The following is a 21,705-nucleotide window of genomic DNA, read 5'->3' as shown; positions in this document are numbered from 1 at the left end:
CATGGATGACTGGAGTGTGGCTAAAGCTGCAGGTTTTGTTGCAGCTCACTATAAGGAGGCAGTACTTATTCAGAGCTCCGGGGACTGATGAAAGAAAGCTTTAAAAGGAGCAAACCTGATTGGCTGGTGCTGTTGCTGCGTAGGGGACACTTGTGGCAGGAGTTGTTGCTGCAGAGACAGTAGCAGGCGTAGCACTGTACATCATTGGGACTTTGTTTTTGAGGAGGAAGGGGGAGGAAGGAGGGGAGGATGTGGAAGGAAGGGATAGCAATGAACAGGTAGGTGGAGCATTATGGCAACCATGGCAACAGTCGTGGCGCGTATCGACGGCAACGTTTTGTCGATGGCGGTGGCGGATGTGGTGAGAGAGAGAGAGAGAGAAAGAGAGAGAGCCAGCGAGCCATCGTTAGGGTTACACCAGCAGATGGCATGCAACCATTCACAATGCAAAGCCAGGAGGACAGAAAGAAAGAGAGGAAGAAAATGACAGCATGGGAGGATAAAAAAAACAAAAACAAAAACAAGAGGAGAGAAGCTGATTACAATCACAAGTAAGGAAATTTATATGGAAAAATCAGTTTTATGTCTTTCCCAGAGAAGTTAACAACAAGACGTATATTTTGATGCAAATTTAAACCAGTTGGCCTGACTAAGTGAACAGCAGGGAGACGCCACATGCCTACTGCCAAGAATATGCAATTCTGTCAAAACATGGTAAAAGTTTTTATTTATAGTCAGCACCTTGCATTTAACATTCACGACCCTTCAACTTTTTCACATTTCATCACATTCCAACAGCAAATTGGGATTTAATGCTAGACCAACCCACATTAGGGCTCAACTCCGACGCTCTAGAGGTGTGAATACTTTTGCAAGGCGCTATAACTCCACTTTGATGACTGCGTTTCCAGCTCTGTGGAATTTCTCTGGGAAACTGATTTAAATTTCCTGGTTAACACGGCACGGCCAAACGGAAGCCATATTAGAGCTCAGGAGTCAGCACTTTAACAGTAAACAAAAACAGTCAAAAACAACGAGTCAGTCGGTGGGGAAAAAATAACTTTGAGCTGCAGCTCCTTCAGGTGATGCCAACTTAGCTTCAATAAATATCCATAAATGTTTCAGAAAATTTCTTAAGGGACTTTTTGTCTCACCTGTAAGGGCTGCAGACATCCCCCCCTAGATCAGCCTAAATGCTTGTGTGCATGTCGGGGTGTGTGTGTGAGAGAGAAAGAGAGCAGCGTCAGAACCTACCAAGACTGCTAGCAGGGGTCATGCACAACACTGACCCTGTTGTGTTTATGCAAAGAACGACAGAGAGAGAGAGAAGGGAAGAAATGGGTTAATTGAGGAGGAGGAGAACAACAAAGTTAGACAAGACAAAAACAAAAAGCATCAGTCAGCTCAGATGCTACCGTTACAGCCGTGATGCCAGCTAATAATGGAAGCAGTCAACAAAAGCAAGCAGTGGCAATTCTTCGCTCGGAGCTTTGCATTAGTGGGCGGAGCTGCAGCTAAACCGAGGCTGGAGGACACAGGAGCGGCGCGGAGTTTGACATCGGGCAAGGAGCTATGAACGTGTGCAAAGTTCACTTAGGTTCAGCTTGTTCTGCTTTTCTGTTTCTGCAGTAATTAGCAGTAAACTTTGCAGGATCCCTGAACACTGCAACTGAGTCGGCTTGCTTAACCGAGGGGCGGGTTATCTCAATGGAATGCAGAGATGGAAATTTCAGGTCAAACGAGGGGAAGGAAAAGTAAAACTAAACGGCAGCATCATGCAGAGTAAAAAGCACAGCTTTCCGTCCAGTTCTGGATTAAACTGAGATAGTTTTTACCAGAACTTTTCACACCTTTTCAGATCTCCTGAATTTTTTTTTCTTTCTAGATTTTGGACAAACCCAACCTATACGAAAGCTTAAAGATTTATAGTTGCAATGAATTAAATCTTAAAAATATAAGTTCCCTAAGGGTTAGATTATGTATACTGCTTTGCAAACAAACATTATTTTTTTACATTCTGTGATGTTACAGCTCCATTCTTCAACATGTCGTATTGGAGAATTAATGTAATTGACCAACACATTCATATTCAACATATTTTTCTAAAAAGCAGGTGTAAAGCTACAAAGGATTAATAATATTGCTAAGACCCGTCTGCAGCTGTATGCCGCGTGCATGAAGTGGACGACTTTACCTGTGTGAAAGAAAGCGGGCTGCTGGAGCTGTGCGTTGGCCAGCGCCTGCTGGTAGTGCAAAACACTGGGGTTGAACAGAGAGCCGGCTCCGTTGCTCTTCTCAAGCGCTGGTCTCTTTGGTAGCGGCTGGAGGACGCCGTGGGGGAACGCCTTGACACACACACGCAAACAGAAGCACAGATTTGAGCTCCACACTCACTCAAATCGACACTAGAATTATTGCAAAGTGTTATTTTCTCTATGCACGGCACAAAAAAAAGAGAAAAGAACGGCAAGAAATGGAAACACATAATAGAAAGCTGAAATTATTTTAGCTTTACGTTTATTTCTAAAAAAAACACAATCTAGAAATACCACAGGTAAGGTCTACACATTAAAAAAGTGTCTTACTGGGTTTCACAACAACAAAAGAGCCAAATTAAATTCTGTGAGTGGCTACAAGTACAATTAAAGAAGCTACATGCAAAGCAAAAGGTGAAAGGTCCAAGTACCAGGTCTACAGTTGCCTCGAGGGGTCGCTTCATTGCTTTGGCAGTCGACTGAGTCTTTAATTAGCAGGCAGCGAGCACATGATGGCAGTGGGCCAATGGGATTCAAGCGTATTAACATACAGGTAACAGCAAGCAGAGGTGCATCATGGGGGACAGCATTGCATTGTGGATAGGTGAGAAGGAAAAAAACAAAAACAAAAATAATCTGAATGCCAGTATACCACATACAAAACAATAGGCATGCACATAAACAAAAAAATTGCTTTCATTTAACTGTAAAGAAACATAGCTACATTATTAATTAGTACAAAAGCAAAAAAAAGCAAAAAAAAGGCAGCTATAATATTAGATCCTAAGATGTACTCCAACGACTAACACAGCTGTTTATCTATTTGATATCGACACATGTGCAAATTTGGCAGAGATTAGCACAACTGTAGCAGTTCTGACCAAAAAAAACCAAAAAAAAAAACACAGGTCAACGTTTGGAAAAAAGTGACACAAGTTGGAGTTTAATAACAGAATGTGGAGCTCTGTTTATTCCAAATGCTTACGTGGGGTAAAAATTTAGACATTAATATGAATAAATGCTGACTAATTTACCTGAATGCTGTGCAAAATGCCCCCCCCCCCAAAAAACAAAACAAAACACATGAATATGACGGTCCATGCACAAGCCTCTTGCTTGATGTATGTGGATTTTTTTCCCTCACTTGTGCAACTGTTTCTTGTCGTTAACAAACAATGCATTGCTGATGCGCTGCGGTGTTAACAGACTTAAAAACACTGGTTAGTTCTAATGAAAGATGGTATATTAATTAAAAAGTGACATGAAAAGCAAAGATGGCTGCGCTTGACTTGCAATGAGGAAGGAGATCACAGCATGGCAAACAACACAACGTGGCACAGCAAAAAAACAAAAAAGACCCAAAACAAAACAAAAAAAGACACGACTCACTGCAACTGCGTCGGTCAAAGTGCAATATTATCTACTGAACACGTTTGGGAGTTAGAGGTACTGATCTTTCCCTATTTTTAGCGTCGCATCTGCGCAGGTTTTATGGATCTGCTGCGATAAAAGTGCCGCAGCTCAGGCAGAGGAGGGCTCAAAGACAATTGGATTAAAGATGCTGACTCGACAACTTGTCCCGAGGTTAACCCTCCTCACTTCTAGCGCAGATCGGAACAGCTGAAGGTAGTTTGGGAATTGGGTCATAAAGATGATAAACTGAAGCGTGAGAGAGCTGTATACTGTAATTGCGAAGCAGGGGGAACAGAAACACGCTTTCCTTTTATTGCTACAGCCACACGCAAACTTCAGCGCATTTTATCGGACCTTTATGTGATCGACACCAAGTGGAAGAAAAACGTAGATTTCCATCGTTTTTTAGAATAAAAAAAAATCCAAACACTGAGGATTTCAATTATATTCTGCCTTCCAGAGTCAATACTTTGTGGAGCTTCCATCAATCAAGCACATCTAGAGACTGAAATCATTCCAGATTTTAATTTGAATTGAGATGTTTGAAAAAAAAAATGTACTGAAGATCTGATGTTCTTCTACTGAGAAGTCGAACCTCCAGGCTCGTCACAAGACAACCTCCACAGCATGACGCTGCCACTAATGTGTTTCACTAAAGGTATGGAATATTTTTTTGTTGTTGTTTTTCTAGCCACACTATGGCGCCATACAAGGGTCATTGTAGGCAGAAAAAAAGGTGTAAATTTCTGCCAAAAACCTAAACAAAATCTCATAAATTTTCTATATCTAAGCTCCGAAAGTCAAAAATTTGCCCAGAAAAAACAGAAATTTTGAGATTATTATCAGAATTTTTCCAGAAAACAACAGGGAAATTTCTGAATTTGAAAGTCAAAAATGTTTACATTCTGAAGCTCAGAAAATTTCCAAAAGTTGAACATGTTCAAGCTTTTAGGATTTTTTCTGCATCATTTTTGAGATTAATCTCAAAATTTCGGAAATCTACTCCGTTTTTTCCACCTACTATGGCCCTAATACGCTAATAGTACACACCATGTATCACTTTTCTTCCACTTTATAATGAGCGAGTTAATGTAAAGCTAAAAGGGTCCACGAAAGTGTTTAAGTACGTTTTTCTGTCTTCTACCAGCTCATAAAGGAAAGAAAAGGACAGCAAGCAGAGATGGAGTCAGCCAATGAGAGCTGCAGTGTGCGCAAGGCGTAAAGCATGCCCATGCCACGGAGGAAAAGAAAATTAGTCAGTCAGCACACTGGCGCAGTGCAAGGTGTGCAGGTGCAGCAGCCAGCGGACCAATCGAAAGAAGCCACTCAATGCCTTGGGGAAGGCGGGGAACGGACAAAACTGTACGCCGTGCTCAAGAGTTTTAACATCCTCCTCTCCCTTCTCCCCCGATCAGCGGCGGATGACTCAACCTAACGGAGAGTAAAACTCCCACCACGTCATGCTACATCCACCCCTGATTCAATTTGCAACCGATCTGCAGAGAGCCGCACTTATCACCGAAAGCAGCAAAGTGGGATGGAGGGGGTTGAGCTGACGCATTGTCTCCGTGTGAACCAAGGGCATTGGGAAATAAAAGGAGGCTGCAGTGAAATAATAACAGATTGTTCTTGCGGCGTCAACGCTGATCTGTTTAGGTCTCGCTAAACCCTGTTTGTCGCATTCAGCTGCCCCTCTTCGGGATGACTATTGTTGGTGAATTGTTCTCCAGAGTCCACTAGAATCAATCAGCAGAGGATAGTAATAAAGCAGGGCTCCACATTGCATGTTGAGGGGGATCTGTTATAGTAAGCGAGAGGTGTTTGGAATCTTTCTAAGTCAGGATTATTTGCAATGATGAGATTATTCGCAATTCAAATGGTGAAAACTTTCAGAAAAACAAATAAGTTTTACAGTGCATCACAAAAAGTTATATAGCTAGAAAAGGAGACCTAAGTGTATTGATTGAAAGAATCACTAAAAATGTAAAAGTGTGCGTTTCCTGCTCTGCCTGAGACAAAAGTGTGTGGCCAGCAGGGCGGCGCTCTCACCATGGCTGCAGCCGTGGCTGCTGCTTGTGCGGCCACGGCCGTCTGGTTGGCCTGGTGCTGGGCCGCCTTGATCTTGGCCTGCAGGTGGGCCGGGGGGTGGAAGTACTTGCACTTCTCGCGGGAGCAGCGGCTCTTGATGTAGTCCATGCACACGGTGACCGTGTTGTCGCTGGTGTCGATCATGGGGCTGTCGCTCGGGTGGGCAAAGCGGCAGTCTGTCTCGCCGCGGGCGCAGTTGCCCCGCTGGAACTCGCGGCAGACCTGGCATTACAGGGAAATGAAAACAAGGCGATTAAAAGTCACTATTACTATAATTTTTAACATTTATTGCATTGAATTTTAAACCATTTTTCTGCTTCTGTAACCAATTCCACTTTTTCAGGTTTGTTTGTTAGCATGGTGCGTTCACTGACCAGTAATAGATCAGTTTTGTGTTTTAAATAATACGATTCCAGTTGCTAAGAGACATCTTGTGCAAAACAGTTTCTTTTTATACATTAAAAAAAAGTTAAGAATGAAACAATCAAAAGCATCAAATGGCATCTAAAACCGAAGCAACTCGGAATCAAAAGTTTTAAAGAGTTCCTTAAATCAAGCAGAGCTGCTAAACCTGCTTCAATCATAACATATATGAATGTTCTTCTACCTTAAACACACTCGTATTTACACATAACAAAGTACGCCTACGTGTTTTGTGCAAAAAAGTTGCACACACATGAACGTGCGTTGTCGGCTTGCGTGTAGGAGTGCACACGTGTCTCAGAGGGATACGGCTTAATTAAAGCCAGCTCCATTCAGTTGCTAAGTGATGGCACTCCTGCTGAAAAACACATACAGGCACACGCCCACGCGTCACCTTCAGGTCTTAGGTAGATTACTGCTTATCTTGATAAATATGGTGCTGAAAAAGAGAAAAAAAAAAAAGTCCTCCTCGTGCATTCTTTCACAATCCCAGTTATTCTCCAGAGTTGTTTGCCAAGAGGGCAGATGGAGACATTCGGAGTTGGTTTCAGCGTCCCAGTTCGACTGTTTAGCAACTACCACTTTGACTTGAGTTAATTTCAGTTTGGATCAACTGTGAATTATCATTCCTCATTTTCGCATCGTGGCTCTGGAAGAAGTCAAATTATTCAAAGAAACGTATGCTCAAGGATGCTGGAGTTCGTACTAACAAGCACCGACTTGCTTAGCAACAACAAAAAAACCAAAAAACATTTTGTTCAGGTCACCTCCAGTTTGTCGGCACGCAGGAGTTTCTGGTTGGAGGAGGAACCGGCCGTCACTGACACGGGTGGGCTGCCGGGGACGATGACGGGAGTGCTGGGCAGGATGTCTGTGGGGACCAGGCCCATGCTGTGGGACATCGGGGTCAGGTAAGGCGTGTAGCTCAAGCCCGCACTGGATCCAAGGCCCTGGCTGACCGGAAACGTCTGCTGAAGACAGAGATGAGATCAGAGGTTTCTCTTTGCAGCGTTCTCGAGTAAAATGCAAGGCACTGAAGAATGATGAGATGTGAAATGTTGAGAAGAAAGAGAGAAAAGAGATGAGGAAACACCTGGAACCTGATATTTACTCTACAGAAAAGTAGATCGAACCCTTTGTTGTTTTTTTTACTGTCTGACATTAAGCAGGTCAAAAATGATGTCCGTCTGCTAAATGTCAGAATAATGAGCTAGATTTTGCTAATTACTAATATTGATGCTGTGACTTTCCAAGCTTCTCATAGGGTAATTCACAACAACCACGATTTTAAACAAGAACTTCTTTCTTGTTTAAAATCATGTGGGGGAATAGCAATAAATTAGCCAAAATATTATAAAAAGTTAAAAGTTTATTCTGATTTAATGTCCTTCAGTGAAAAATATCAGGTGCAGCTGTACAGAGCTGTGGTTGAGGAAGAGGAGAGGAAAGGTGGGGGGATCGATGACGGGTAGAAAGATGGCAGGGGTAAAGGAGAGGGGTATGTTTCAAAGAGGACGCAGTAAGAGCGAAAAGTGAGAAAAAAGGTTGCTTCGTTTTTTTTTTTTAACCTCTGTGCATCCTGGAAAGATTTCGCTGAGCAGACATGTTCTGCTTTAGTCACGCCTGGGTGTACACAGATGCAGTTGAAAACATCCACACCTGGCAGAGCAGCTCCCGGCGTTAGAGCAACAATATTTCTAATGGCTTTTGAGCCTGACAGCAGAGTCAGTGTGTGTCATTCTTTCTTTTTAAATTATTTTTTTTCTGCACTGACCACGGGCTGCATGGTTGTTCCGGGGATCATGAACTGCATCTGCTGAGCCAACATGGCGGCCGCCGTCTTCTGCTGGATCAGGTTGTTCCGGCCATTGATCTCCAGCTGGGTCTTCAGGTGAGCCGGCGGGTGGAGGTATTTGCAGTTCTCTCGCGTGCAGCGTCCCTGAAAACGAAGAACACGCAAAAAAGAAAGAAAAGTTGGAAAAGATTTTCAAAACAGAACCTAAAGCGTTACGCAAAAGCTGGTAGCATATTTATACCGAACGTGAAAAGATCACAAGAGGAACTTTGTGTCAATCCAGCGGAACAGAAGCTTTTGGTCTCTCCGTAAAGAAGCATTTTTTTCTCATTTTGAAAGATTAAAGAAAAAAAAAACTGCGTTTGATTTGCCAGCTTGTTATTTCTGCTTGGTGTTGGTGGCGCTTTCATCACAAACACGTCGCCCACCAAGTCGTCGGGGCAGACGGGAAAAACAAGGACGACAAAGAAGGACAAAGGTTGGAACTCTTGTTCTTGTCAATCTCGGAAACGCATCTGAAAGTCGGACAGATGTGGTTGTACGAAGGGTCGGCCTCACTGAAATCCCGGCAGACGAACACAATTAGTCTGTCAAAGCAGAGACCAGTGGCTAACACATGATGATCCACCACCACGAGGAGATAAATGCAAGAATGAGAGGAGCTGACCTGAGGGAAGATGGGAAGGAAATCTGGGTGCAGGCACGCAGACTGGACTGATATGGATTAGACACGAGACAGAGAGGGAGAGGACACGACATGGCAGGCATGACACGGCGGGTCTTGGCTAATGTGAAAGAGGGAAAAGGGAAGCAGAGATAAATTAGAATCAGTGTAGCGTGAGGAGGTCTGCTGCTCTGTCTAAATACCTCTTAACTCCGTGACACAGAGCAGCCTCAGCACCGTGTCCCAATTAGCAGCATCCCCTCTCATCGCAATCCCGCTAATTTCCTCTTATGAGGAAATATGACAGGCCTGCCCAGTGTCAACGCTCTGATCGGTAATGACTGAGTTTAATTACTCGCGTGCGTGTGTGTGTTCTGAACGCGTCACACAAAGCAACAGGACACAAAAGAAGTTCTCACAATTTATTTATTTACTTGATAATCACAAAATAGGACTTTTTGTGATTCATGCCACATTTAGATTTAGGTCTGGGCTTTGACTAGGCCATAAATAAACTATGATACAAACATTCGTCAGCTACCTTTCCAATCCATCTCGGTCCTCGTTCCAGCAAAAACAAATGTATTTGGAACCGCAAAACGCACAACAAAAATAACATATTTTTTATTACATTGTTTTGTTCATGTTGAGAAATTTTTTGTTAATTTTTAAATTGAAGATTCTTTGTTTTTATTTTCCAGCTCTATTCCAGTTGAAATTCAGCTTCCAATTCCAATCCTATATTTAGGTCTTAAAACAAAGAAAGACATAAAAAACATAATAAATACGTTTTATTCAATGGAACAGTCCTTATTTATTCAAAAATGGCATCAAAACAGAAATGTGTATAAACAGAAAAGAAAAATGCAAATTATTTGACAAAACAAATGTTCATGTCACTATGTTTAAAAATAATTTATCCATCCCAAAGGGAAATTAAATTTCATGAAGGCAGGAAGTACTCCAGTAGCAGTCAGCCTTCCAGTTAATCTGAAGGAGCCTCTGACTGACTTTTGCAGCCTTTCACAGGTTTTCCTTCAGGATGTCACTATTAGCAAATTCATTTTCCATTCAACCAATAGAGTCCAAATCAAAGTAGAAAGACCGCTCTAGTCAGGTCGTAATAATTAGGGTTATATTAAAATGCAAATCACACTTCTGTGGGACAATTCCAACTAGCGTTACGGATGCCTCTCATGGGAGTTTGCCGCAAATGAACAGAAGAACAATATGGATTATTTCTGTTCACATTTGGTAGCTCAGTAATGCTGTGACAGGGATTTGGTGCTGATGCTCAACCTGCTCCAGAGCTTTGTTCTTCCTCTACGATACGTGGGCAGACAAACAGAAAAAATACTTTTAATCAAGCACGGCTCTAGGTATAATCCTGTTTCGCAGTGCAAACAGCCGACACTCTCCAAGTCTCATCGAGGGGAGAAGTAAAAAAAAAAAAAAAAAAACGGCCTTTCTTGTGCTGCAGGAGTGATATTAAAAGCAGCCCGCAGAGCCTCAAACACCGTCGGCGACGTTACAGTAGCTTTTCACTTAAAAGGTCTGAACGTTAATGTTTCTACACCTGTGTGACCTATGAACTCTGCTGTAATGATGCTGAGGTAGCCTCAACGACTGCAGTGAGCCACCGATACGCCCGCACTCCTCCTCCATGCTTCGCGCACACGCGCCATCACACCTTCCCACACACACACACATACTAAATCACTAGCAAGTCTCACATGCACACACGTGTGTGCACAGAAATCCGGAGCGTCTGCTCAGGCTTCTTCAAAACAGAGGAATAAAGTCACCCGTATAACCCGGCAACTGAAAGCAAAAAGAGAAAGAAAAAAAAAGAAGTAATAATTGGAGCCTCGTGATTTGCTCCATGAAATGATGCAGCGGCCTCGCGCATCAGCGGGCACCAGAAAAAAAGCGTAGGCTGGTGCAAGTGTGCGGGTGGAAACCGTGTGGGAGGGTGTGAGAAAGGGGAGCTGGTGCCGGTGCTGAAGCTGCGCTCTGGACATCATCCCAGATCAAGGCTGCAGGGAAGCACGCCGTCGCCATAGCGCCCTGCAGGGATCAAAACAAACCCAAGACCCTCCTGATGAACTTAGGTAGACTCAGAAGGAAGGCAGCTACTCTTATCTTTGGCCTGTATTCTGTTTGTTTGTAGCCAGAGACGGAGAGAGAGATGCTTCGTGGAATTGCTCATCATTATTCCCCGTTTGAAGCGACAAAGTAAAACTGCGGTGAAGAGACTTGGGAGAGTGGTTCAAATCTCACTAAGTGCAGGCTTTTTACCGGAAAACCACCTCGACTTCAAGCATGTGGTTTGACAGCCATCTCAAACTGCTCCGGTCTTTGTATAAATTTCTATTGTTCCTCTCTTCCTTTGTCTCAGGGGCTGCCACCGTAATAATAATCCTAATGTTATATTATGACAATCAGTGATCAGAGAAAAGCATTGGTCTTCACTGTGTTTTATTTGGTTGTTGTCAAGTCAAAGGTTAAGATGAAAAAAAAAAAAAAGACACACTCATATATGGACAATCTTCATGCTGGATGTGTTTGCCAGTAAAATATTGTATAGTGAAAGCGTTTAAGTTTTTCTTAGTTAATACTGTTTGCAATATTATGAATCATTTAATAATGTTCTTGAGAAAATAACACTTTAAAGCTCTTTAACACACTGATCTAACTATCAAACATATTCGTCTTGAGATGTAATTAAGTTAAATGTGTAAGAAAAGAAACAATACTCTAAATAAGGAATCTGCATATCAAATTCATTCTTAAATTTGCTAATTAAGCCGTAATTAGAGAGCGAGCCTTTTTGAAATGCGCAAATTGCCCTAAAACCTTCTATTTTCAGGAAATGAAGCACTATTCATGTATTATTACACTATCTGCTGCAGTTATTTTGTTTTCAAAGGATTTTAGCTTGCTACCCAAATAACCTATTACTATAACAACGTATTGCCAGAAAGCGATTATATTATTGGCCCAAAAACCTCATTACATTTTTGGCCAGTTATTATGTTATTGGCTTTAATATGTTTAAAATGGCGCAAATTATGAAGCCATTGGCTGTTATTACATTATTGGTTGCTACAGGGCGTAACTACGTTCAGATGATAAGCCCAAAAATGAGTTGTTGCTATGGAGATTTATGATCACAAGATGCAAGAGTGGAGATTTTTTTTAAATATCTATTAGCATCATTTTCACTGTGCAGGCTGGCTGAAATAAGTCAGAATTATACTTCAAATCATTTTAAACCCAACTGTAAATTTGAGTTAGTTAGTTAGTTAGTTAGTTACTTAGTTAGTTAGTTAGTGCTCTATTCTTTTCCACTTTGAAGAGTGTTAAGTTATATTCACTCCCCAGGGAAACAGGAAGAGTACCAATTTCAACTACATCTGAATAATTACTCTAAAATTTTATAATTTACTGAAATTTGCAGGATGTCATCATACAAATCAAATACAAGTACAGACTTGTTCAATAAATTTGAATATTATTGAACAGTCAATTTATTTTAGGAACTTTATCACTAGTGAAACCCATCATATAGATTTAATTATAAACTAATGAATAAGTAAAAGCCTTTACTACTGTTAAATACAGTGATTTTCCAATTACATTACTGAAAACGTGACATTTAAAATAAGAAAATTGTGTCACCCCAATGAAAAATAATTTTTAAAAACAAAAATCTGGGCTTAATAATAATCCTAAATTTAATACCTCCTTAAAGGTACTTTTAATCGGGCGTATATTCTAATTTCCTGAATAAGACAATAATTTAGAACTTTTTATTGACATTTAAAATGGTAGCAGGTATTTTATGATGAACTGCTACCATTTCATACAGCATAAACAAAAGAAAAGTGAAGAAAATCTAGATTATGCAGGCACAAATAAAAGTGGAAACTCAAATTATAATCTACAAAGCTACAAACAAACTAAAAAGCTATATTAAAAACCACCATAAATCCATTCACGGTGCGCTCTGGCTTCAAGCAGCTGTTTATGAAAAGAATGGCTGAGAACACCTCAGCGGTTCACGCAGCCACCTTAGGTGTAGCCATAGCTACAAGGTGAAATTACACCTTTCACCGAGGGCCTGTTCACGCGGCTGCTTATTATCGTAGGCATCACGGTGTCTCCCATGTGTACGGACGCAATGATCCATGTTTTGGGATGGGTTAATAACTGCTGTGATTTAGATTGGATAATCACCCCCTTGCATGGCGGGGAGAAACAAACGTCAAGGAGGGAGTGATCAAAGATAAACGATCAGGTGCTTCCTGACAGGGAAAGCTGCTCACAACATCTAGCTCAGTTATAATTTAGAAAATCAACTCATACACATAATTTTGCTTATTTTTAGAACTTAAGAAAGTGACTTGTTTAATCTTTAAAGGTGGAATAAAATCTGCGCAATGTTTCCGCTACTGCCTGGTCCTTCACTAGTGTGTTCAAACCCTGAATTTCTTAATAACTAGAATTTGCTTTAATATACAATGACAGATCTTTGTTGTCAGCTACTGCAGCGATTTAGATTTCGCCAATGCACAGATGGGGGCACAGAAAAGAAAGCAAACAAAGCAAACATTTATCATAGCAAACACGCTGCCGTGGGGAGACAACAAAAAAAAAACCTGTGATGGAGGGAAGAGAGGGACATTATATCTCCTCAAACATGACATAGATATCACAGTATTTAGCTGAACAGACTGTGATGTTTGGATTTATTTTAGCTCCAGTTGGGAGAAAACCTGAAGGGAATGAATGATGGTGAAACCACCATGTTTCAATGTGGAGGTACCGAGTTCAGAGTGTTAGTTTTCCACAACTAAAAGGCTCATCTGACTAGCGCACCTGGTCAGTTATATCTTTCCATAGTTAAAAAATGTTTAGCTCTAAGTAAACATGTTCAGACAGCCATTTTCAAGGTATTAGTAGGTTTCAGCAAGACAAATTTAAGACTTTGTAATGCCACCTTGAATGACATTTAAGACCAACATTTAAGATCCTGCTGTATTACAATCAAGAATAGCAAAACTTGTGAAATTTTGTGCTTGTACAAGTAGAACTGGACTTGACGCGACAAAGTTGAAAAATGTTCAGCTTTCGTAGCTGTTGTGTCACTTTTATTGGGTTTCATCCCAAGTGCCAGTGACTTTTGCCTGTTGCTGCCGTTTTTCGCTCCTTGTTTGTTGACATTTAGCTACCTAGCTAGCAAGCAAGGGTTTATTGGCAGCTAATCAGCAGAAGCCACAACTGCCTTGAGTAGCAGAATGCAATGAGGGGAAAAAATGGCAACTCAAATTGTTTTAAGAATTTGAAACATTATTTTAGACACAGAAATTTAAGACTTTAAGGATGTGATGACGCCTTGATCCCTGCTGGACTAAAAGAAGCAAAGAAATGTTTTCAGGCTGATTCCATGTCCATCTGCATGTCTTTCAGTGGGATTCCTCAACAACTATCCAGCTGCATTCAGGGAAGCTCGTTGAAGAGGTGGAACGTAGCCATATCTCTGGCTAGAAGGCCTTTCCGCGACCCCCCGCCATCTCCTTCATCAGTGAATGGTCAGAGCGATGGCCGTTGTGTGTCTGTGGGTGGCGCAGACACAGAGGTCCAGTCTTCCACCCTGCTCTGAAGAATAGCGCTTCAGTTGTGGGCCTCTCCCTTCACCACTGTAACATTTGCATTTTCCTCCCTCAATGGGTGCTTTATTTTAAGGTCTGCCCAAGACAGAAAGACAGGCCGCCGCTGACGGAGGAGCTGTAAAAGTCCTCGTAAACGTGACTGGGAACGCCTTCGTATTGCACCGCTGTGCTTCTAGTAGGACTTAATAAGAAGGCTGGTGTCCTGGTGCATTTCCAAGATGAATATGCATAAAAGGAGCAATTGCTTTCTTTCTCTCATCAACACTTCAACCTAAGAAACAATATTGACGCATTGCAAAACACCTAGGGAATCTGCAATGTCTGTGTGTGCATTTAATTCCACAGTAGGCCTTCGGTTTATTCCTTTAACTTTGCATATCTTAGTCCTGGTGTCTTAACAGTGATGACTTGATCAATGAGAGTCTGTCTGACATTATTGGCAAGATGCTGTCCAGAAAGGACGATCCCAAAGAAAGAGCTTACAAATAAGCAGGGTCAGCACTAAAAAGCGAGCCTTTTCCTAGTTAAAGACGACAGAGTAACGTTTTCTTTAAGGGAGCAGTATCTGCAGACAAGAATACTGAAATCAGCAAAAGTGACTGGTTTTCAGGTGGCACTGTGACTCCGCCGCAGACACACAAGGCCACGATACCTTTATGTGCAAACGGAAGGCCTCTGTGAGGAGCGGACGCAAATCTTTCTGACATGAAACCTTTGAAATGTGTAATCTCCTTCCAGCATAGCCGAAGAACCTCCTGTATTCCTTCCTTCCGAATCTTCTCATCTCTCGGTCGTCTCGGTGTACTTCAGTGCCTGTCTCTGTAGTGTGCCATTTATGTCTACCCTGCAGGTCAGTTGCCATGTTAAAAAATAGCACAAAAACCTGTTTCACGCTGTTCTGTATTGTGCTTGATGTTTTGCTTACAGATGTTTGTATGAGTGGCTATAAATATCCACATAGAAGCTCTTCTAGCCATACAGACACTAAGGAGATCCAGGTTCCAGGTGTTGGTGATTTACATTTACATTTCTCACGCAGAAAACAGTGGCTCCTGGATTGCCTATTTTAGACCTTTTTATCCCGTCTCCTGTTTTGTTCTTAGTATAAGTGTACTAATCTTATGTCCAAATCTGAACCAAGATTAGGTTCAGATAGTGTGAAAAGCTACTTCATGTTTTTTACACTATTAAATTCCTAGAGTTCTTAAGAGTTACGGCCGTGGTCAGGCTTTAAAAATGGGAGGAAGGAAGATAGTAAGAAAGGAAGGAAGGAGAAAAGAAAGATGGACAGAAAGAAATTAAATGTATGTAAGTACGTATGGATGGATGGATGTGCAAATTAAATGAAAGGATAGACGTGCACGAACGGACAGCAATTAAATGGACGGACGGATGTTTGTCCCTGACCATCACTTGTTCTTGATGATCATACCCTCCTCCTGTCCTGGCTCAATTTACTCAAAGACTTTCCACAGATACCAACTGGTGCTTATGGGATGCCCTGTAGCTGCTCACCTGGAAACCACTTTGAAGCAAGCCTCCCATCCATGGGACACCAGCACTTCTGTGCTCAGAAGACCGAAAAAGGTCCCGGTTAAGTAGTGCGGTCCTGGGTGCACATGGACAGGGATCTCCTTCATCCTCCAAGACAGAGAAAGCCTCCTCTTGAGGATCTTGTTTTGTTTTTGCCTGGCTCTAATGGATTGGTTTGAACTAATGGGTCTGTTCAAAGCGCTGCTGCCCCAGGACTGCAGGAAACACTGAAAATCCATTTTGAAATGATAGCCGAAAGCTTTTTGCTTACATTTCGACTGGTAATGGAGATCAAAGATCAATGTTGAGCACTGGGTAAGCGCTAGTCATTTAAATGTAAAAACAAAGCTGCTGTAAAAGCCCAGCACCAGGCTCATTTCAGGTTTAATTATGCTGTACACAGGTATGTCTGCCTGCCGATGAGACTACACTGCTATTAAAAATAATAAGACAGGACACAAACATAACATCACACAGCAGACCCGGTACAATTGAAACTACATTTCCTTTCACCCACACTTAAAGCAGACACATAAGACGTTGCATCAGCGGTAATTAAGTGTCTTTGTTTCACCAGTTGTAATCCCACAGATGAAGGAGTGGCACTGTTGCTTACACGCCTGAGATTACCAAAGGATTAAAAAAAACGGAGACAGAAACAGAAGGGTGAGATTGAGGCGTAATAAACTATATTGCAATGTTCTTCTTGTTTGTCCTGGATATCACCACATCTTTCCTCACTAAAAGCAAACACACCTCAAAAGCTGAAGTGTGTACGAAGTATCTGAAGCAGCAGAATCTCCACCATCTTTAACATTTCGCCAGCCATTTCTTTGATTGCATTGTTTTTTTCCCAGCAAGTCTGTTCGGTAACGTCTCAGAATAGCAGCAGAGAGGGGTGTGCATCAGCTGAAGATCACATGCCTGTGTTATCATCATGCAGCACCGACTCTTGGTGCTTGTGATCAGCTAACTCAGGTCAGGCACTTATTGAATTCCAAGTGATACTTCAAAGAACGGTGCTACACAGGATGAAAACAAGCTTGAGACTAATATTTCTGCTGAATGTTAGGTGATTTAACAACCATTCCAGGCTTAATGCTTACACTAAGAGCTTCGGTTTAGAATATTGTCCATCAACGGAGTTTTTATTTTACTGCAAAATAGAGGGAAAAACATAATTTAGCTGCTAGTTGATGTACTGCAGGGTATCTGCCGGTTTTAGCAAGTCAAATGTAAGACTTTAAGGCCTTTTTGAATAAAATTTGAAGCCAAAAAAACTATAAACATAGGGGATGGTTAGGGCTGGCAGCAGAAGTGAGCCAGTTGCAAAAACAAATATCGCCAAGCCAATTGGATATATGCACCAATGATGGACACAAAAAGGTCCGCCAACACTTGCTAGATAGCTAACTAGCAAGTGTATATTAGCAGCTACTTCCTGCACGCCTTGAGTCATTTTTGCCTAAAAGAGAAGAGAAGGGAAAAAAAACTACATACAAGCTTGAATAGTCCTGCCACAACATCAGACCTGTAATTAGCGTATTAAAGACCAACTTAGATTTTTTTTAAATTAACTTAAGACAGTTTAAGGCCTTCACTTTAGATTTATAAAGTTAAACTTTTTAAGAAATGTGCAGACACCTTGTTAGTGACTTTCACCTAGTGGCAATTGGCAATTAACTTTTTCCATAACAGTACAACGCCAGCTCCAAATCGCTGCGTTTTTTGAGAGCTGTGGCGGCAATGGCCCCATTGTGAGACACCTGCTAATCCAGCCAGACGCCAGAGTCCTGCTTCAGTTAATCTGATCATCTGTGACCTGCTGAGACATGAAACCCACCCTCTAGAGCTTATTTAATCTCCACATACAAGCAGGCATCAATGTGTAGAGGGTCACCCTCTATCTAGAATTTTCAGGGTTAGATTACGATACTACAGTGAAAGCTTATTATTGTTTATTTTTAGGCTCTTTTACACGTTTTTTCTTGGGGTGCCAACAAATTTGCCTGCATCTGAATACTTAAAATGAGATGATTGTCTTACTTTCCCACACCTTAAGATCTCTCTGCAAGTCCCGCAGCTTACAGGCAATGTCAAACTGGTGAAAGAGTCCACAGAAGTAGGTTAGATGGTGTTGATGGCCCACTTTGGAAAGAACTGTGTCGCATCCCCCAAGAGGGACATGGCAGAAAGGTCTCACTTCAATTCCCTCATTTTTTACATTTACAAACAGATTTCAAACACTCCTTAATGAACAAAGCTGAAACTAAACAAAACTACTCGAGTGACTAGGGAGCGAACAATTTGGGATAACATGTAAATGGAGAGGTCCGCGCTACACCTTGACGGCATCGACAGCAAGTCTAGGAGTGTTGAAGAGTTGTGTAAATCCATACAACAGATAAAAGAGGATAATGAGATGGAAGGGAGAGAGCAGTCCTATTCATCAAAGCCTCTTTCTAACACACTCAGCAGATAGGAGCAGAAATGTTGCATGGCTGCTTACTCTCCAGTTTTGAGATTAAAGCTTTGGTTGCTGGCAGAAAAAAAAAAAGTTGAGATGTACAGTTTTTTTTTTCTTACAGTCTTCAAGAGTCCGGTAACTAGTGTAATAATTTTAAATCACACTAATATTTGTGTTAGAAGTATTTGATTATGCTGGACTTGATGCTCTCTGCATCTATTTGATCATTAACAATATATCGGTAGCAAAAATAATCTGAGTAAGCACAAATGCAGCATATGGGCTAATCCAAGAATCTCACATATTTCACATTTAAAAAAAAAAAGAAAATCTTCCTTGTAAAAGTATTTTTTAAGAGTTGAAGAAACATAAAACCTACAAGTAGTAAAACCTTGGACTCTCCTGAGTAGTGAACAACATCTATGTTCATTTTATTGCTTCCATCTGTTATAAACATCTCAATTAAAGTACACAACATTTAGCAAATGCGACAGGACAATGATTCAAAGCAAACCATAAAGTCCACATCAGGATAGCTCCAAAAAAAGAAAAACAAAATTAAGTTTTTGAGTGGCCTAGATTTAACTCAGCTTAGTCATGACCATTAACAAGTGAGCAAACACTCCTCCATTGAAAAAAAAAAAATAAAAATCACAAATGCTTAAATGAACGGGTATAATATTCAAGGGCGCATCTGCATTTCACATAAGGCCGGGTTGGTTTGTATAGCTTTTCTTCTTTGTTGAATAAAATCATCATATGGGAACTGTAATTTCTATTTACTTTGATTATCTTTGATATTAAAGTGTGTTTGACAAATCAGGAAAAGAACCACATAGAGGAAAAATAAATTTTTCACAGCGCCGTGACTATATCAACTTGATTTTCACCTAGAAAACCAAAGGGGAATAAGCCTCAGCGCCGCCTAGACGGGCGTGTTGTTTGTCGGCGGCAATGATGAGGCCTCTGAGATGTCTGCTAACTCCTCTGGGCTGAAGAGACTGTAATCCCAAATGAAAACGATGAAAACAGGCTTCACATGACTGAGAAAAATCGAGGAAGCTGCACAAGTGCTTCTGCTTGAAAAAGTACAGTTGAGATCAATAAACGAGGGCATACTTGTTCGGTTTTAACAACTCTTGAATGTTGCCTCGATTTTCCTTATACTCTCATGTCGCACCTTCATTTTCTCACTCGCCGTGACTCCAGCGTACCCTGTGGTGGTGCCCGCTGCCAATTAGTGTCCTCCACCTGTCACTGTGGGTCACCAGTGCAGGCATCTGTTGGGTGTGAAACCGGCCGTCTCACTTTCATCAGTGAACTTTAGACACCGCTACCCTCTCTCTCTCTGCTCACACAAACACAAGCTCTTGCTGTCCTGGCCTGAAGTTGACCTTGATGGTATGGTCACCATGTCAAGTGGTCGGAAAGAGGGAGGAGAGGGTTGCATACGATACCCTCTAGCTCAGACAGTGCATAACTGTCTAACCCTACATTAACCCTTGCAGATAACCGTATAGTCCAAGTCCCTGTTATCAGATACCAAACAATGGTTTACAGTAACCGAGTTATGATGACTCAACTACAACAACCCCTAAATCTGGATTTCGACTGGGAAAGTAAAAGGCTTCTTGCTAACACTGATCTCATCATCCAGTATGGCTGGAATGAGTGTAAAACACAGCCATTGCTGCAGGAAAGACGATGATGTTTAAAACATCCCACCAAATACTGCATGCAAGCAAATCTTTTGAGTTTGCAATTCTTTAGAAACTGACTTGATTGCAATATGTTGTGGTGCTTTACCGTACAACTTCAGCTGCTAGAAGCTGGCAGTCAGCAGAATACGATGGCTAAAGAAGTCCAAAGAACTCCAATCGTCAAGGGCCGATGTCCTGCAACTTTTAGATGTGTCCTTGACAGGGGCGCCGCCAGGAATCTTGGGCTTCATGACAAAAAATTTAATTGGGCACCCCCACGCAGCTGCTGTTACAGTTTTTTGAGTCTATTTGACCCATCAAAAGCATCACAGTTTTAAAGGCTGGCAACTGCTTTGCGTTCTTTATATTACTGCTCATGAATTTTACATGCAACAATCGACATACATTATGTCATTGCTTAAATTTTTTCTATTAGCTTTAGATTACTGAAATGTCTCTACCCACAAGCAACAGTCATAGGCAAGATGCAAATTATAGATGAAGCAATCCAGACTTCTCAAAAAATGCTACGAAGTTGCATTTTATTCAAGATGCATTATACTGTATAACTTTAATAAAAAAATATGTTTTCTTTATATTTGTTAAAACTGTCACCATGTTGTGACAGTTTGTTATGAGACAGATAATCTGTGAAAACAATAAATCTCCTCCACCTCCTCCCTGAACTACTATCGCTAGCTAAAGTAAATCAACGTTCCGACCAAAACGACCAATCAGAACCAGTAGGACGCTCTTAGTGCTGTCAATCATCCTCATTCATTCACTGCTAAATGTGCTAATGGTGGGAAAACAACTTATCACTACAGAAAAAATGTTTATCTGCTGTCATTGATAGCTATGCTAACTAGACTGAGCACACACCACAGGCTGTGCTAGCTACAGCATAGGGATGAGCAGCCACATGAGATTACGATTAACAGCACTAAAACTTTCCTGTCTCTGATTTGTTGTTTCTAGATAGCACGGGCAGAAGGCAGAGGAAATAGATTGTTCACTGATCATCTCTCATGCCATACTGTCACAACATGACAGTTTTAACAAAAAAGTAAAAAAAAAAATTTTTTTTATAAAAGTTACATACTGCAGCTTTAATTTCTCTTAGGAGAGGACGGGTCAGGAGGGATGAGGGTTAGAGCTGCTGCTGACTGACTCACCTGTTAAGTGTGGTAAAACGTACAGGTACAAGTTCAATATTGGTAATTTGTTTTCTTAATTCATTAAATGTTAGTGAAATAGTGGCAAATAGTATTCTGTAGCTAAGCTAACTATGCTGAATGGTTGATAATCTCACACAGTCTACCCACTTCGAGGGGGGAAAACTGGGTTACAAATTGACACTTTTACCTTTTTCTCTCTCTGTCTCTCTATTTTTTGAAAACCTACTTTATTATTTTTCTTAGCAGCATAGTAACTGTCAGAGTCATTCTTGCCTTGTACTGCTGACCAGCAGTCAATAAAAAATTGTGGAGGGCCCCCTGTTGGTCAGGGGCCCTTGGAATTGTCATAACCTTTCCCCCCTATACGGCGCCCCTGGTCCTTGATCTTGGTTTATTTTCCTGTTTGTGTGTGGCTTTAGCTGCTGTTTATCACTAATATCATAATGTTAATGTCTCATCAAGTCAAGACGGGTTAAGAGGGGAATTTATTATGCCGACGATGCATCGGTTTTTT

The 21,705-nt window shown here is 41.3% G+C and overlaps 1 protein-coding gene across 12 annotated transcripts in view; it reads right to left on the bottom strand.

Annotated features, from left to right (window-relative positions):
• mbnl2 (muscleblind like splicing regulator 2) overlaps positions 1–21,705 on the bottom strand; it is a 47,753-nt gene that overhangs the window by 7,584 nt on the left and 18,464 nt on the right. For 2 of the 12 annotated variants that reach the window (XM_023329399.1, XM_023329398.1), the window contains exons 3-8: positions 7,954–8,118; positions 6,947–7,150; positions 5,718–5,978; positions 2,687–2,740; positions 2,195–2,345; positions 1,255–1,290 (exon numbers count right to left, since the gene is read on the bottom strand). In XM_023329399.1, coding sequence (XP_023185167.1) covers positions 1,255–1,290; positions 2,195–2,345; positions 2,687–2,740; positions 5,718–5,978; positions 6,947–7,150; positions 7,954–8,118 — 871 coding nt within the window. Of the gene's footprint in view, positions 1–115; positions 211–1,254; positions 1,291–2,194; positions 2,346–2,686; positions 2,741–5,717; positions 5,979–6,946; positions 7,151–7,953; positions 8,119–21,705 lie in introns of all 12 variants that reach the window. The other 10 variants (XM_014472095.2, XM_023329404.1, XM_023329400.1 and 7 more) reach the window with 10 other exon arrangements.

This window comes from Xiphophorus maculatus, chromosome 24 (genome assembly GCF_002775205.1).
Source record: "Xiphophorus maculatus strain JP 163 A chromosome 24, X_maculatus-5.0-male, whole genome shotgun sequence".
Taxonomy (NCBI): domain Eukaryota; kingdom Metazoa; phylum Chordata; class Actinopteri; order Cyprinodontiformes; family Poeciliidae; genus Xiphophorus; species Xiphophorus maculatus.
This window is presented reverse-complemented; position numbering and strand designations above follow the sequence as displayed.